At 44.9% G+C, this 11384-nt stretch overlaps 1 protein-coding gene across 1 annotated transcript in view; it reads left to right on the top strand.

Annotated features, from left to right (window-relative positions):
• Window positions 1–11384, top strand: part of fhod3a (formin homology 2 domain containing 3a) — a 61220-nt gene that overhangs the window by 32257 nt on the left and 17579 nt on the right. The window contains 6 exon segments of the mRNA XM_046858758.1: window positions 3752–3814; window positions 3900–4028; window positions 6534–6584; window positions 6680–6807; window positions 7065–7447; window positions 8085–8406. Coding sequence (XP_046714714.1) covers window positions 3752–3814; window positions 3900–4028; window positions 6534–6584; window positions 6680–6807; window positions 7065–7447; window positions 8085–8406 — 1076 coding nt within the window.

The following is an 11384-nucleotide window of genomic DNA, read 5'->3' as shown; positions in this document are numbered from 1 at the left end:
ACACACCAGTTTTACACACAGACATACACAGTTTTACACACAGACATACACACCCAGTTTTACACACACAGACATACACACCCAGTTTTACAGGTGCATATCAATAAATGAAACATCATTAAAAAGTTTATTTATTTTAGAAATTTAGTAGAAAAAGTGAAACTCATATATTATAAAGATTCAATACACACATACTGATATATTTCAAGTGTTTATTTCTTTGAGGGTTGAATATTGGAGACTCGTGACGTCTCACTCTAATCAGCTCATTAAATCCAAACACCTGCTCAGGTTTCCTGAGTCTTTAAATGGTGTTTCAGTCTGGTTCAGGCTCCACAATCATGGGGGAAAACTGCTGACTCGACAGTTGACGAAGACAGTCCAGAAGACAATCATTGACCCCCTGCACATGAAACACAAAAGGTCATTGCTAATGAAGCTGCTGTTTACAGACTGCTGGATCCAAGCACATTAATAAAAAGTTGAATGGAAGAAAAAAAGGAGAAATGAAGCTCATTCAAGAGTTTGTGGAGATTCACAAAGCTCCTGAACCAGAGACAACGTCAGAGGTGTCTTACCTAAACAAAGGACAAAATGGTCTGGACTGTTGCTCAGTGGGCCAAAGTCGTTTTTTTTCAAAAGAAAGGAAAGAAAGAAGAAGAGAAGAGAAGAATCTGAGCTGCTTGAGGTCCAGGTGAAGTGTGCACAGTCAGTGGTGGTGTTTTATTAAGTCCAAGCTCAGCACAGCCGTCTACCAGGTTCTAGAGCATTTCATGCTTCCCTCTGCTCACCAGCTTTATGGAGATGCTGATTTCATTTTCCAGCAGGATCTGGCACCTGCTCACACTGCAAGAAGCACCAGAAGTCTGATCTCCTCCACCCCAAAGTCTGATCTCCTCCACGCCACAGTCTGATCTCCTCCACGCCATAGTCTGATTTCCTCCACGCCACAGTCTGATCTCCTCCACGCCACAGTCTGATCTTCTCCACGCCACAGACTGATCTCCTCCATGCCACAGACTGATCTCCTTCATGCCACAGACTGATCTCCTCCATGCCACAGACTGATCTCCTTCATGCCACAGACTGATCTCCTCCATGCCACAGTCTGATCTCCTCCATGCCACAGTCTGATCACCTCCATGACACAGACTGATCTCCTCCATGCCACAGACTGATCTCCTCCATGCCACAGACTGATCTCCTCCATGACACAGACTGATCTCCTCCATGCCACAGACTGATCTCCTCCATGCCACAGACTGATCTCCTCCATGCCATGCACAATTGAGGCAGTAATTAAAGCAAAAGGTATTGAGTACAGATACAGTAAATAAACAGACTTTCCAGAAGACCAACAATTCACTTAAAAAGCTTTTTTGATTGGTCTCATGAAGTTTTCTGATTTGTTGAGATGTGAATTGGTGAGTTTTTTGTTAAATGTGAACCAAAATCACAATGAAAAGAAATAAACACTTAATATATCAGTGTGTGTGATAAATCTATAGAATATACCAGATTCACTTTTTTTTTTTTTACACACCCAGCCATACACTCCCACCCTTACACACCCAGCCATACACTCCCACCCTTACACACCCAGTATTACACACCCAGTATTACACACCCACCCTTACACACCCAGCCATACACTCCCACCCTTACACACCCAGTATTACACACCCAGTATTACACACCCACCCTTACACACCCAGTATTACACACCCACCCTTACACACCCAGTATTACACACCCAGCCATACACTCCCACCCTTACACACCCAGCCATACACTCCCACCCTTACACCCAGTATTACACCCAGTATTACACACCCACCCTTACACACCCAGTATTACACACCCAGCCATACACTCCCACCCTTACACACCCAGTATTACACACCCAGTATTACACACCCACCCTTACACACCCAGTATTACACACCCAGTATTACACACCACCCTTACACACCCAGTATTACACCCAGCCATACACTCCCACCCTTACACACCCAGTATTACACACCAGTATTACACACCACCCTTACACACCCAGTATTACACCCACCCTTACACACCCAGTATTACACACCCAGCCATACACTCCCACCCTTACACACCCAGCCATACACTCCCACCCTTACACACCCAGTATTACACACCCAGTATTACACACCCACCCTTACACACCCAGCCATACACTCCCACCCTTACACACCCAGTATTACACACCCAGTATTACACACCCACCCTTACACACCCAGTATTACACACCCACCCTTACACACCCAGTATTACACCCAGCCATACACTCCCACCCTTACACACCCAGCCATACACTCCCACCCTTACACACCCAGTATTACACACCCAGTATTACACACCACCCTTACACACCCAGTATTACACACCCAGCCATACACTCCCACCCTTACACACCCAGTATTACACACCCAGTATTACACACCCACCCTTACACACCCAGTATTACACACCCAGTATTACACACCCACCCTTACACACCCAGTATTACACCCAGCCATACACTCCCACCCTTACACACCCAGTATTACACACCCAGTATTACACCCACCCTTACACACCCAGTATTACACCCACCCTTACACACCCAGTATTACACACCCAGCCATACACTCCCACCCTTACACACCCAGCCATACACTCCCACCCTTACACCCAGTATTACACACCCAGTATTACACACCCACCCTTACACCCAGTATTACACACCCATACACTCCCACCCTTACACACCCAGTATTACACACCCAGTATTACACACCCACCCTTACACACCCAGTATTACACACCCAGCCATACACTCCCACCCTTACACACCCAGTATTACACACCCAGTATTACACACCCACCCTTACACCCAGTATTACACCCAGCCATACACTCCCACCCTTACACACCCAGTATTACACACCCAGTATTACACACCACCCTTACACCCAGTATTACACACCCAGGTCATACACTCCCACCCTTACACACCCAGTATTACACACCCACCCTTACACACCCAGTATTACACACCCAGCCATACACTCCCACCCTTACACACCCAGTATTACACACCCAGTATTACACACCCACCCTTACACACCCAGTATTACACACCCACCCTTACACACCCAGTATTACACACCCAGCCATACACTCCCACCCTTACACACCCAGTATTACACACCCAGTATTACACACCCACCCTTACACACCCAGTATTACACACCCACCCTTACACACCCAGTATTACACACCCAGCCATACACTCCCACCCTTACACACCAGTATTACACACCCAGCCATACACACCCTCCCTTACACACCCAGTATTACACACCCAGCCATACACTCCCACCCTTACACACCCAGCCATACACACCCACCCTTACACACCCAGTATTACACACTGCAGTCTGAAGCTTGCTCACATTATCAGGTATTTAATTACACAAGATTACAATAAACCAAAGATAAGATTATTGTAAATAGGTAAGTGTTTTGGTTGCAGATCATTTTGCTCATTTATCTCCAGGAGGAAGCAGATCATCTGCCAGTAGAAGAAAATAAACTACAGGGTTGAAATGAGGCATGATCTTATATCTGGTTTATTGTGACTGGTTTTACTAAAGTGTACAATATTATATAATATCTCTCTCTCTCTCTCTCTCTCTCTCTCTCTCTCTCTCTCTCTCTCTCTGCACTTTTCTCTCTCCTGTAGGCATACAAGATCATATTCCACTCTCAGTGCTGCATCCCCTCCCAGCAAACACCAGAACGAAAGGTACCTGCAGACTTCACTCACTTTACTCCTCCTCAGATCCTCCTGAAGCTCTCATCATATCATCCCTCTTTCTTCCTCACACCAGGCCTGGTCTTCTTCTGTCCTCCTCCTATCGACAGCATCAGGAGTCTCTGGCAGCACAGCGAGAGAGGAGGAGAATTGAACGTGAGGAGAGACTGCAGAAAATCGAGAGAGAGGAGAGAAATAAACACAGGTCACCTAATTCCTCTTTTTTCCAATCACATCACTGATTTCATTCCTGTTACTGACTAAAGGAGTGATGTGTTGTTGTTGTTGTTGTTGTTGTTGTAGAACAGCTTTTTGATTATTTCACATGCACAGTATACAAAAGAATGAAATGTCTTTACTACGGACCAAAGTGCATAGACAGAGAAGAGTAAAAGAAAGCATTGAAGTGGAGTGAAGGTGTGATGAATCTGAGGTTGAAATGTGATTAAAGTGTGAAGTGAGTGTGTGTAGTCAGTGGTGATAGTGTGAAAGTGTGTGTGATATCCAGTGTGCATATTTTAGCAGAATAAGAGTAAACAGTAAACAGTTAAAGTCACTGAGTGCAGATGTCTGCAGATGTGCTACAATGTCCAATGTACATTTGCACAGTAAAGTGGTTGGGTGTGAGTGTGTGATGACCATTAATGCCCATAGTGCACAGTTAAGGAGAAGGAAGAAAGGTAATGGGTGGCACCAGAGTGTATTAAAGATGTGCTAGATAGAATGGAGGGAGACCCCTGGGATCTTATTTTGCGCTGTAGATTCTTGCGTTCTAAGGTTTTGCAGTTTCTGAACCACTGCTGTTTACTCTGCTCACCCACGATGTGTCCTTTGTGTCAGATGTGAGAGGACAGAGTGCAGAGTGTAGGAGATCATCAGTGGAACGGTTGGAACAGTATGTAAACTGGAGTGGGTCCAGTGAGGTAGGCAAAGCAATGTGCCTCTTGTCTCGACTCTCAAAGCACTTCATCATGATTGGAGTTAGTGCTACTGAACATTAATCATTGAGACACTCCACTGTTGACCTCCTCAGCACCCAGATGATAGTGGTCTTTTTGAAGCTCACAGGGACCACAGCCTGGCTCAGGGAGATGTTAAAGATGTGTGTGAGGACACCTGCCAGCCGGTCAGCACAGTCTCTGAGCACTCGTCCTGGTATATTATATTGGCCTGCAGCTTTCTGTGGGTTGACCCTAGATAGTGTCCTCCTCACATCAGCTGTAGCCAGGCAGAACACCTGCTCCTCAGGGGTGGGTGTGGACTTGCATGCTTGGGTGTTGTTCAGATCAAATTGTGAGTATAAGTCATTTAACATGTCAGGGAGATTACGGGTCAGGATGGAGATTTAGCCAAGGAGAAAAGCCAGAACATCACATGGTCTTGTTGGGTGGTTCACAGCAGCTTCAGGTTCCACAGTGTCATAAAGAAACTGTTTGTTATTTCTAAACTTATTTGGTGTAGTGATCAAATGGAGGAGTCTTAGAATGAATCAATCGCACAGTGTGTGTGTGTGTGTGTGTGTGTGTGTGTGTGTGTGTGTGTGTGTTGTGTCTCTTAATGAAGCTATTGGAGTTACTGTAACTCCAGGTTCTGGTTTTTATTCTATTCTTCATTTGAACGTTTTGTTCTCCAGTTAATGTTTATGATAATCCTCCTTTTCACCTTAGAAGTTCCACCACACGCAGAAATCTTCCATGGAGCTCAGTGAAGTCATTAGGAAATGTGTACAATCGCTGTCTTACTCTGGATAGAACTGGAACTGGCTGTTACTATAGTTACAGGTGTTTATAAGCAGAACATTCATTTAGATTCAACTGACAAACGCAAACTACTTCCAGCCAATCACAATCCACTATTCACTGCTGAACTTTTATATACTTCTGTTGTATAATCAGTATAAATTCAATAAATCTTTAAATGAAAAAAAAAGAGTCCAAGTCAAACTGAACATATCAGTTTTTATTTAAAGAGACATGTAACACGTCCAAAACAAATCATTTCCTACTAATCCCCATCCCGAGGCTTCCTGAGGTTCCTCCAGCTCCAGTCACGTCCCACCTCATGAAGATTGTGGACCTTTAAAGAAGTAGATGCCGAACTCGCAAACATCCTGAACCATCTAGAGACGTACCAGTGCCACTTGGGTCCTGCTGCATGTGTGGAGTTTTGACATTGGACCTCCTGGAGTGTTTAAAGGTTCTGGTGCTGGATCTGTGATGATCTCAGATGTTGAGCTCAGTAGCTCCTACTTTTATAACCATAAAGACTGTAAAAGTCTGTAGAAAGAACATCACTCATAATCACACACTCCAGTGCTCATGTTAGTTCTCACTCTCCAGTGTTCTGTAGTGTTTAAAGACTATAATCACACTCTTGATGTCACCCAAATGAGGATGAGGTTCTGCTTTTGAGTCTGGTTCCTCTCAAGGTTTCTTCCTCATTACATCTAAGGGAGTTTTTCCTTCACCACAGTCTCCATGCTGATCATCAGGGATAAATACACACCATTCACCTTCACTGTTAAACTCTGTAAAGCTGCTGTGAGACAATGTGTGTTGTGAAAAGCGCAATAGAAATAAACTTGACTTGATTTATTATAATAACAACAACAACAATAACAAATGTAATAACAATATTAATAAACAGAGGTGTGTGTGTGTGTGTGTGTGTGTGTGTGTGTGTGTGTGTGTGTGTGTGTGTGTGTGTGTAGCCGGGACTATGCTGTGAACATGGAGGAGGCTCGAATAGCTCGAGAGGAAAGGTGTGTGTAAAAAATTCATAGCAATAAAATCTTCTGGACTTCATTAATATTCATGAATTCCCTTCTTCCATCATCTCTCTTCCTCTGTCACTCAGATTTAAAACTGCAGAAAGGATCGCAGCGGAGGAATACGAGCAAGAACGAGTGCGATCAGCACCTCACAGCTTCTCAGACATCTATCAATCACATCAGGATCACACACCCACTGCATCCCACCTGCCAGGTAACAGTTTACTGCTGACTGTGGATGTTGTTCCTCACACAGTTCTCAGTGTCACCCACATGAGGATTAGTTTCCCTCAGTCTAGTTCCTCTCCAGGTTTCTTCCTCATACCACCTCAGGGAGTTTTTAAACCCTGTATATCAGTTAAGTTGAATTTCTAAATGTATTGTCATCAAACATCAAACAGTTCACTTGTGCTTGTTTTCTGCACAATTCCATCATCAAACCATCGCTGTTTCTCGTCATCTTCTCCACAGATGCTGAATCAGTGTTTCTATCCATCTCAGAACCTGAACAAAAGGAACAAGAAGAAGAGGAGGAGGAAGAGATCAGTGCTGAGCAGGTCATGGAAGAGGCAGCAGAAAAAGAAGAGGAACCTGGAGAGGAAGTGGAGAAACCTGGAGAGGAAGTGGAGGAACCTGGAGAGGAAGTGGAGGAAACTGGAGAGGAAGTGGAGGAAGATGAAGTGGAGAAACCTGGAGAGGAAGTGAAAGAACTGGTTAACTTTTCTCAGGAAGCAGAAGTGGAAGACAGTGGAATTTTGAGTGATAAGGAACGACAGAATGAAGAAGTGAATGAGAAAGATAACTGTTCAGCATCAAGTATCTCATCATCCAGCAGCACCCTGGAGAGGAGACAGGTAAGGAGGAAAAGAGAGTGAGAGAGAGTGAGAGAGAGAGAGAGAGGCAGGTGAGGAGGAGAGAGGTGAGAGATAGAGAGAGTGAGAGAGAGAGTGAGAGAGAGAGGGCAGGTGAGGAGGAGAGAGAGAGTGAGAGAGATAGAGTGAGAGAGAGAGGTAGGTGAGGAGGAGAGAGGTGAGAGAGAGAGAGAGAGAGAGAGAGAGAGAGAGAGAGAGAGAGAGAGAGAGGCAAGTGAGGAGGAGAGAGAGTATAAGAGATAGAGAGAGAGAGAGAGAGAGAGGTGAGGAGGGAGTGAGAGAGATAGAGAGAGAGAGAGAGAGAGAGGCAAGTGAGGAGGAGAGAGAGTATAAGAGATAGAGAGAGAGAGAGAGAGAGAGGCAGGTGAGGAGGGAGTGAGAGAGATAGAGAGAGAGTGAGAGAGAGAGAGAGACTTTGACTTTTACAATCCTTTTATTTAACACTCGTCATGTTATATACCGTATGGTATCAGCTTGAGCCAATAGTTAAATAAATAAAATGTTAAATAGACATCAATAAAATCAGAGACTGACAGTTAAATATTGAGGGAGGGGCATGTGGGATAGTTTAGTTCAGTTTTCATGCAAAGTGCAATTTTTCCTCTTTCACTGAACACAGAGCTTCTCCACAACACCACACAACCTCAAACATCTTTATATCCCCCATACTCTTATAAAATCAACAGCAATCCTGGATTTTAAAAGTCTGGAGAAGATTCTGATGGCATCCTCTGCTAGAAGCTGGTTGGCAATGCGCAGGGACCAGAGTCCCATACATGCTGCCAGGTCCTCCATGTGTGACAGGTCTGTCTCTGCAATGTTCACCATCTCATGGATTGTGATGATCTTTGAGGAGATCAGGGTTCTGGACAGTGTGGGGGTGGTCGCACTGGAGATGTCCAGGCGACTCCCGTGCAGAAGGGGCTCCTCCAGCAGCCAGTGTAGTGTTCTGCAGCCTTTAATCTGTTCTTTAAAAAAAGTATATTTTGTAAAAGGTTTGCGGTAAAAGACTGGTAAACTAGTAACATACAGTGCGTTTATGTCCATTAAAAACAAAGTTCTGTCCAACCCCTGTCCTCCCACCATGTGCCCTCCCCCAGTCCTCCCACAGAGGTCCACTGGCTCCTGTTCTCCATACCAGGTAACTAGGCCCGGTTAAGAGTCTCTGGATAAACTGGAGGCGAAAGGCTGCAGCTCTTTCCAGCTCTCTAGCAGGTTTGGCGGTGGATCCACGCATGCCAGGTTGTGCCACAGAGATGACCCTGCCAGGTTGTTTATCACCAGCGTTTGCCCCCTGTAGGACATCTTCGGGACCAGCCTCTTCCACCTGCTCAGTCTGCCCTTGATGTGCTCTAAAGTGCCTTACCAATTTTTTTTTTTTTTTAAACTCATGACTCCCCAGGTAGACTTCCAAGTACTTCAAACCTCCTGGGAGTGTCATCTCCCCACGTCCCCACTTCCCAACTAAAACTGCTTCACTTTTCCCCAGTTTACTTTCGCTGATAATAAAAACTCAAAGTCTCTTAAAGCATCAATCAAAACATTCACTTCAGACTGGGATCGCACCATTACAGCAAAGTCATCTGCATATGCTGAGAGGTAGAGTGAAGCATTAGAGTGTGGAATATTAAAACCAAAAAGACGATTTCTCAGATTGATTAAAAGAGGTTTAATAGCTAGGCAACAGACCTGACAGTGAACAGCCCTGCCTGATCCCTCGCTACCCTCTAAAAGGAGCACATAAACCACCGTTAACCTTCAGTACACTTGCAATTTCAATGTACAGCTCCTTTATCATGGCTCTGAAACCAGGGTTGAACCCAAAGCTTTCCAGCACCTTCCACAAGTATTCATGCTCAACCCGGTCAAAAGCCTTTTCCTGGTCTAGGAGAATCAGACCAGTCTTTATGCCCAATAGCCTGGAGACATCTACAATGTCACAAATTAAGAAAATGTTATCAAATATCGCCATGCCAGGCGCACAGTAAGTCTGGTCATGGTAAATGATCTGCTCCATCACCTTCGTCTCTCTCATTGCTAATGCTTTTGATAGCAGTTTGCAGTCAGTGCACTGTAGTGACACTGGGCACCAGTTTTTTAGGTGGGTCAGGTCTTCCTTTTTTGGCAGCAGGGCCAGGACGGCTCTCCTGCAGCTCGATGTGAGCTGACCACCCTTTACACTGTCTTGTAGGATCTCCAGCACATCCTGTCTTATTGTTGCCCAGAAGGGCCTTATAAATCTCCACTTGGAAGACCATCTATACCGGGTGCCCACCCGTTCTCTATGCCCTGGAGAGCCTCCTGAAGCTCAGCCATTGTCAGCTCTCTTTCCAACACCTTGGCCACTGACTCAGAACTTTGGCAGGTTACTGAGGAGGCTCTCCTTCATCCTGCAATTCCTGTGCCCTTGACCTCTCACTGCTATACAGCTTTGAATAGAAGCTGGCTGTATTTCAGAAGGCTCTGAAGAGGTAAGGAGGGAGAGAGAGAGGTGGGGAGGGGGAGAGAGAGGTGAACCTCTGAATTAAAAAGTGAACCAGATTACCAGCTTTAATTCTCCTGTTAGCATGTTTATCAGGCAGACATGTTATCTGTCTGTGGTATTTAGGCCCAAAGATAAAAAGCTCTTCATTAAACTGCCCAGGTCTCTGCCCCATTCCTCTAACACCCTGAACAGTCCTCTTAGCCTGCGGCAGTGTAGAAACAGTGCCCTCCCAGTTTTTCTGCATGTAGTCTTCTGTCCCTCGATGGACATCTAGAATCTTTAGACCTTCCCTTCCCCACTTGACTCCACCTGGAAGTACTGGAGGCGTCTTTCTGTCACCTATTACGTAGCCCTCCCTCTTTTCTCAGTTCATTTTAGCTGATAAGACTTTTTTATAATTGAATAAAATTGCTGTTAAAACTGATACATCAATGTCACCTCTTATAATTACAATGACATCATGGGCATAGGCAGAGAAAGTGACTGGTCTGATTTCAACACCTCAATTACCAATGAGTACAACTGACCTGATAGCGGGCAGCCTTGCCCCCAAACCCCCACCGTTAGCAATGCAGCAGCTCCCGTATATAAAGGTTTTACCCATGAAATAAAATTCTCACCCAAACCAAAAGCTTTAAGGGTTTCAAATAAATATTAATGATCAACTCTATCAAAGGCTTTGTCCTGGTCAGTAGAGAACAGTCCCACATCTGTATTACTGCCGCTGGGTAACGTTATTATGTCACGCATAAGGAAGAGGTTGTCCATCATTGTTCTGTTTGGTACACAGTACATTTGGTTTTCATTAAGAATGTGATCTAAAACCAGTTTTAGTCTGTTTGAAAGACACTTCACAAGAATCTTATAGTCGGTGCACAGCAGTGATACTGGTCTCCAGATCTTCAGAAGCTCGAGATCCCCCTCTTTATGTAATGAGGATTAAACGGCTCTTCTGCAGCTGATCAGCAGCTCGTTCTTTGTGTGATTCGTCCTGTGAACTAGAAGCAAAATTTCCTCCAGTTGAATCTCTGTGTCTAGACGCCATCTCTGTACATCTGTCAGCCTTGGTAGATCCTTCAGTAGCTCCTTTATGCAGTTAAGCTCAAATTCTCCGGCATTGTACTGATCTGTATAAAAGTCTTTTGCGATATCCCTATTTTTTTGGGGGGGTCGGATGTTAAAGTTCCATCTGCAGTTTCAGATGCAGCATGACTTTCCTTTCTCCTTCTTTGTGCTCCATGTAGAAGAAGAAGAAGGTGCTCGGGTCCATGTCTCTTAGTGAGGAGAAGCGAGCCCTGATTAAAGCTCCTTTTGCTTGTTCATGGAACAGTGATTCCAGAGCTTTTCTCTTTTCTCTTTCAGCTCTTCCACTTTTCCAGAGTCTCTGTTGATGAGTTCATCCTCAGTTTTGGTGATTTCCTTCTCGAGGGCTTT

Source organism: Silurus meridionalis, chromosome 10 (assembly GCF_014805685.1).
Source record: "Silurus meridionalis isolate SWU-2019-XX chromosome 10, ASM1480568v1, whole genome shotgun sequence".
In the NCBI taxonomy this organism is placed as follows: Eukaryota; Metazoa; Chordata; class Actinopteri; order Siluriformes; family Siluridae; genus Silurus; species Silurus meridionalis.
Note: the sequence above shows the minus strand (reverse complement) of the source record. Positions and strands in the feature narration are given on the sequence as shown.